General features: G+C 43.6%; 1 protein-coding gene across 1 annotated transcript in view; it reads left to right on the top strand.

Annotated features, from left to right (window-relative positions):
* The first annotated feature begins 3369 nt into the window (after positions 1-3369).
* The window catches only part of znrf2b (zinc and ring finger 2b), a 61991-nt gene continuing 59360 nt past the window's right edge, over positions 3370-6000 (top strand). Inside the window, exon 1 of the mRNA XM_063485428.1 lies at positions 3370-4309. Within this exon, the coding sequence (XP_063341498.1) occupies positions 3919-4309 (391 nt within the window). The 5' untranslated portion in view covers positions 3370-3918. The remainder of the gene's footprint in view (positions 4310-6000) is intronic.

The following is a 6000-nucleotide window of genomic DNA, read 5'->3' as shown; positions in this document are numbered from 1 at the left end:
TAAGTGCCAAGTGTACAAGACGCTTACAGAAGACAACACTATATTCACATTAAATTTGTGCTTAATATGTTGTATGTTACTAACTTACGGAAGAGGATTAGGGCCACTGGAAAAAAAAATTCTGAGATTAAAGTCAGAATTCTTCTTTTCTTTTTTTCCAGTGGCCCTAATCCTCTTCCGTACTAACTAGATTTGATGAGTGCACAAATGTAACTTAAGGGTCTTTCAGGCTTTATGGTGTGAAGTGCTGAAAAGGCGAGTATATGCTTTAGAGCTACGTTGCATATTCTACTTTCTCTGCATTATTAAATAGCACACATTGCAAGCGACATGAAGGTGAGTTGTTTGGTGTGAAAACAAGGCTCAGTGTGAAATAAACAGCAAACGCTTTCAGCTTGCCACATATCAAAATTCATGTCTTTGTCTGGAATTCAGTCTAATAAAACGCAACCCTGGCTTATTTAACTGAATTACTGAGTCATAAACAAACTTGGAACTAGATAATGGGGAAAGTAACATTTCAAGCAGAAAATATTTGTTTTGTTTTTTTCCACTTATCACTCTATTAGTGTTCATCTTCAAAGTAAATACTTAAAAATAAATATAAAGCTTGGATAAAACTTGGAGGTATTGGTTACTCTTGCAGTCTTTCTAGAAGCAAACCTGTTGAAGCATTATCTAAACTTTAACTTGAATAAGAACATGTTAACCCCAAAGGGGTCACTTAAAAAAAAAACTGCTATAGCATCAACACTGACATGTGCAACATGCACATTTAAGCAGGTTACAAAAGTAGGCAAAACTCTCATTTTGTTGCACTCTGACTCTCTGACTCTATCTCTGAAAAAATGCCATCATCTACCGTCATCTCTGATGAACTTCAGGATTCTCTGCTTCTAGTGAGTTCCTGTTAGTTTGCCCCAAACCAACAGATGAGGATGGAAAGGACCAGTTGTGAAATATAACTTTAACTTTAATTCCACTGATAAATCTAAATATGTTCTTTGAGAAAGAGGGGATCTGTGAGTTTCACGTGGTTGCCGGTAGGTAGAATAACAACAGCGGTGGCTGCAGTGACTCCTGACATGCTCTCAAAAGTTCTAAGTTTGGACATATGCTGTGTGTCCAGAGGGGGATACATCGAGCGCTTGCGGACATTGTAAGTTCTGTATGTAAGCACCTCTTAAAATCGGATGATTCTTTTTGATACACTCAGTCTATAGCACATGTGTCAAAGTCAAGGCCCGCGGGCCACATCCGGCCCGGCGTACATTTATATCTGGCCCGCGAGATCATTTTATATAGATGTATTATTATTGTTATGCATGGCCCCGCGATGTGAGGCGCTAATAATATACAAACTACAGATCCCATAATGCAGCGCTGCAGCCTCCTTGCTGGGCGCTAGGCTAACTGGGAACATTCCCGCATCAATCAAGTCAAACTTCTGTTATTGCGAAGCTAGCTGCTCACAATGGTGGAGAGAAAAGTTGATTCTGAAAGCAGAGCCTTTCAGCGCCAGTGGGTGACTGAATATATGTTTACAGACATTGCCGGTAAACCCGTGTGTCTTATTAGTGGAGCTAATGTGGCTGTAATTAAGGAATTTAATTCAAGACGGCACTACGAGACAAAACGTAAGCTGAAAAACCTAAATGCAGAAACTACAGAAAGTAGAAGTCTAAAGAAGAATCTGACATTTCAGCAGACCCTTTTCACCAGAGCAAAATCACAAAGTGAAGCTGTCGTGAAAGCAAATTTTATTGTAGCAGATGAGAAAGCCAAATCAGCCTGGTACCACTCTGAAGAGCTGCATGATGAAGCTGTGCGACGTCTTGTGTCCAGACAAAACGCAGATTTTGGCAAATGTGAGCCTGAGGAGAAATACGATTGCTGATCGGGTTTGTGAGATGGCCACTGATTTAAGAACACAGTTGTGTGAAAGAAGCAAAAACTTCATTGCATACTCTCTTGCTGTGGATGAAAGTATAGACATGATGGACATTGCACAGCTGGCCATCTTCATCCGTGGAGAGGAAATATTGAACATTAAATCGATGCACGGGACAACGACAGGAAAAGACATTTTTGAAAACGTATGTCAAAGTGTAACCGACGTGAAACTGCCCTGGGACAAACTTGTTGGACTTACAACAGATGGAGGGCCGGTGTTGTGCGGTGAAAAAAGCGGACTAGTCAGCAGGATGCGAGTAAAGATGCAGGAGGAGAAATGTACCGGTGAGTTAACAGCATATCACTGCATCATACACCAGGAAAGGCTGTGTGGTAAAGTCCTAAAAATGGAGCATGTAATGATCACCGTGACGCAAACCGTAAATTTTATCTGAGCTAAAAGTTTAAATCACCGTCAATTTCAGTCTTTTATGTGGGAAATAGATTCAGAGTTTGCCGACATTCCTCATCATACAGAGGTCCGTTGGCTGAGTTGGGATAAAAATTCTCAATAGAGTTTTTGAGCTCAGCAAGGAAATCTGTCAGTTCATGGACATGGCATGTATGATGCGGTGAAGGCATTTCAAGTGAAGCTGTCACAAATGCACCAGTGCAACCTGCCTCACTTTCCCTGTTGCCAAGTAATGTTGAACCAAGTCAGCGGACTTTGCTGAACTGCACCTGTGCAGATTCAGATGGAGCTGCAGTGTAATGATACACTCAAGGCAAAGTACGACACTGAATGGCCCGCACAGTTTATTAGTTCCATTCCTGAAGCAATGCCCAGCTCCGTCTACATGCGGCTCCAACCTTGTGTATGCTTTCATTTATTTTTTTCTGGGGTTTTTGGCAGCATGTTCATATTTCTAACTTGCATAATTTTGACAGGATATAGTTTTATAAAGAGCAAAATATTTAAAGTTAAAGTTTATTTTTTTTTAAGTTTATTTAATCTGGAATAATATTCCTGTCTGTTTTTATTCATATTTATGTTTAAAAAAACATTGTTTTAGTGTGTTCAATAAATGTTTATCTTGTTTGGCCCGCGACCTAAAGTGTGCCTTGAGTTTGACACCCCTGGTCTATAGTGTTACAGATAACGCTACTCAGAAGTATATACAGCATGTAAAATCAACAGAGTATTACATTAACTAATCAGTCATTACAACATAACTTGCGTGATTCTGAATAAGGAGTACTTTTGTTTGAGATACCTGAAATGTATATTATTATTTGTGCTTACTTATATAAATGCATAAATTGCCACTTTGTAAAACAGCTATTTAATAACATAAAACTACTGCTAAAGAGGCTTTGGTGCCTGGTGGGGCTCTGTGATGTGCAGTGGGGATTTAAACTCGGCAAAGGCTTTATTTTGAAACTTCTGGGCGGAAGTCCCCGTGAGCCTGCCTAGCTTGGCAGCTAGCCTGCGCAGCAAGTCTCCTTGCCGCCGCCACCGCTGCTAAAACGGTTCAGTGCAGGACTTTCTCCTCCATCACTTCCTTCTACTGAGCAATGTGTTGTGAGGCAGGAGGGTGTGAGGAGCGCCACTCTTCACTGCTTCACGCGGCTCGGGAGCCATGGCGGAGGGGGTACTGAGGACGACCCAGCGGCCGGAGCACAGCGGGTCACCAGGAGCGGCTCAGCACACAAGGAAGGACCCACGTTCTCACCTGCAGCACAGCCTCTAGAACCGTTACTGACGGAATACAATGGTGACGTCTGCTAAACTTTTCCGCACATCCCCAGCTTTGGTCACGCGCGGCCGCTTTAACTTTTCACCAACTGGCAGTTGTCGATTCTCGATGGTATCGTAGCGACGCGGAGTTTGGTGTGCTTTTCTCTTCTTCCAGGACGTGTGTCCTGTAAAGCCATCTGCCTCGGGCGGAAATCTGGCGTACTGTCCCGCAGTGAGCTCGCACAGCGCCTCGTTAATATTTCAAAGCCGAATCAGTAGAGGTTAACATGGGGGCAAAGCAGAGCAGCCCCACTGCTAACCCAGCTGCTAACGGACGGACCAGAGCCTACTCCGGCTCGGACCTGCCCTCCAGCACGTCCGGCAGCAGCGCTGGCAGGACTGCCGCCCGGGGGGCGAGGTACCACGGTGCGTCCGGAGCCTCCGGACCCAGCACCAGCCAGCAGATCGGAGCCAGGGCCAGGTCTGTTGGGGGCTCGAGTTTAAGACCCCACTCTGGCATTAACATTCCCAACAGCGGCGGGGGCTACAGCTCCCCGGAGTCCGGCGGCAGCAGCCCAGAGGAGGCGGCGGACAGGGAGCGCTCGGGCGGAGGGCAAGAAGTTCCCCGGCTGTTGATTGGATCATTACCAGCACACCTTTCGCCTCATCTGTTCGGAGGTAAGAGCGCAGAGCCGCTCCGCTGCTGTGGTGACGCTGACGCACGGCTGTTTACAGCAGGGTACAGCGGAGAGGTTAGGACGGGGGGCAGTGGTAATCAAACAGGGTTCATTGATTCCTAGAAACGTAGTATTACAGTCAGCTGGTACTACACGAAGCATAACTGATGTAGGTCAGTTAGCGTTATGCCAAGGTGCTCCTCAATCCGAGGAAGAGTCATATGATCGCAGAGACAGTCACCGGATCACCGGTGAACACACACCGCGTTCGTTACCTCATCTAAACTTTACAAGATTAACGAAAACCAGAGGTCAGCTCCTTCCAAGAAAAATGATCAGACTAAACGTGACAGTAATGTTTTCAGAGTGGAGCAGGTTTAAGTGAATGTAAAGCTTAAATAAAACATGTTTGTTTGGTTACTTTTGCAGTCGCTCTAGAAGCAAGACTCAAATAAATGCCCACATCTGTCTTGGTAAAGCCTCTACGCAGTTATCTTTCAATAAATGACAGCAGCAATATTTTGCCCTAATAATAATAAATGATGACATTAATTGGGCTGCATTGATGTTACATACTGTTCCTCTGGTGTTACTGTTGAGTCTTCAGTATTGAATGTTTGTAATGAATGAAAAAGATGCATTAAAAGGTTTTATTCCAGTTAGAGTAAATATGCGATGAACAGGTGAATCCAAAAGTTATGGTCAGGTGGAACATTAAGTGGTCATCATTAGAGTGAGGAAGAAGAATTATCAAAGATGGGCTTATTGTGTGATGCTTGTCAATCACAAGTCGTTACCCAGTATTGTCAGTGGTACCTGTAAATGTGAAGCCTGCCAACTAAATCCTCCCATTTTCAAATGACTTTATCAGCTAACATTAGAAACCATCAGCAGATACCCACAGACTAGCTAAGTATGTGTGTAGCCATCAAGATGTCACCCACTGGTTAGTGATGTCCAGTTAGGAAGCCTAAAGCTGCTTTTGCCATGTGAGGAGGGAGGGATGGACATTTATTGGCTAATAACATGTCAGTCATGGGTCTTTTGGATAGAGGTTGGGGATGCTGGTTAAAGCTCTTTTATACTGGCGATGGTAGGGCCAGACTAATACAGGGGTTTTAAGAGCGATACCATTCCAGTATTCCGATACGTTGGGTGTCTTCTTAGAATCTCTTTCTGTCAGACACATGAAGCACACAGACACACAAACCATAAACATATTTGCCTAACATTTGTAATAGCCATAAAGTTATGCCCGTGATTGCAGTTATTTATTTACTCGTTTATGCTCTGCCCAGCTCTACAAAACATTTACAACTTTTTATTCAGAATGATACAAAATCAAAGTTTGAGGCTCTGGAAAGTGTTTCCAAAGGTCACGGCCAACCACTGTTTTCTCAGAAGTGTTGTTAAACCGCAGGTATTTGACTGTGTGGCCATTAAAAAAGTGCTGATTTTTGGCATTTCTGTGTCTGTGTTCACCTTCTAAACTGTCTGTAGTGATCTGACCAGCTTGCCAAATGACTTGTTAAGACTAGTTAATGTGATCCGTGGCACACATCAAACTGTGCAGCTAGCATTTTCTTTTAATGTAAGGGCCAACATGGAGGAAGTTGGTCACCCAGCTGTAACTTTACTGCCAAATATGTTTCTGAACAGTCTTGTGTTTGTGTCACAGTTTTGACTGAGCAC

Source organism: Pelmatolapia mariae, linkage group LG10_11, assembly GCF_036321145.2.
Source record: "Pelmatolapia mariae isolate MD_Pm_ZW linkage group LG10_11, Pm_UMD_F_2, whole genome shotgun sequence".
NCBI classification, from domain to species: Eukaryota; Metazoa; Chordata; class Actinopteri; order Cichliformes; family Cichlidae; genus Pelmatolapia; species Pelmatolapia mariae.
The sequence above is the reverse complement of the archived record's forward strand: the minus strand, read 5'-3'. Positions and strand labels throughout refer to the sequence as shown.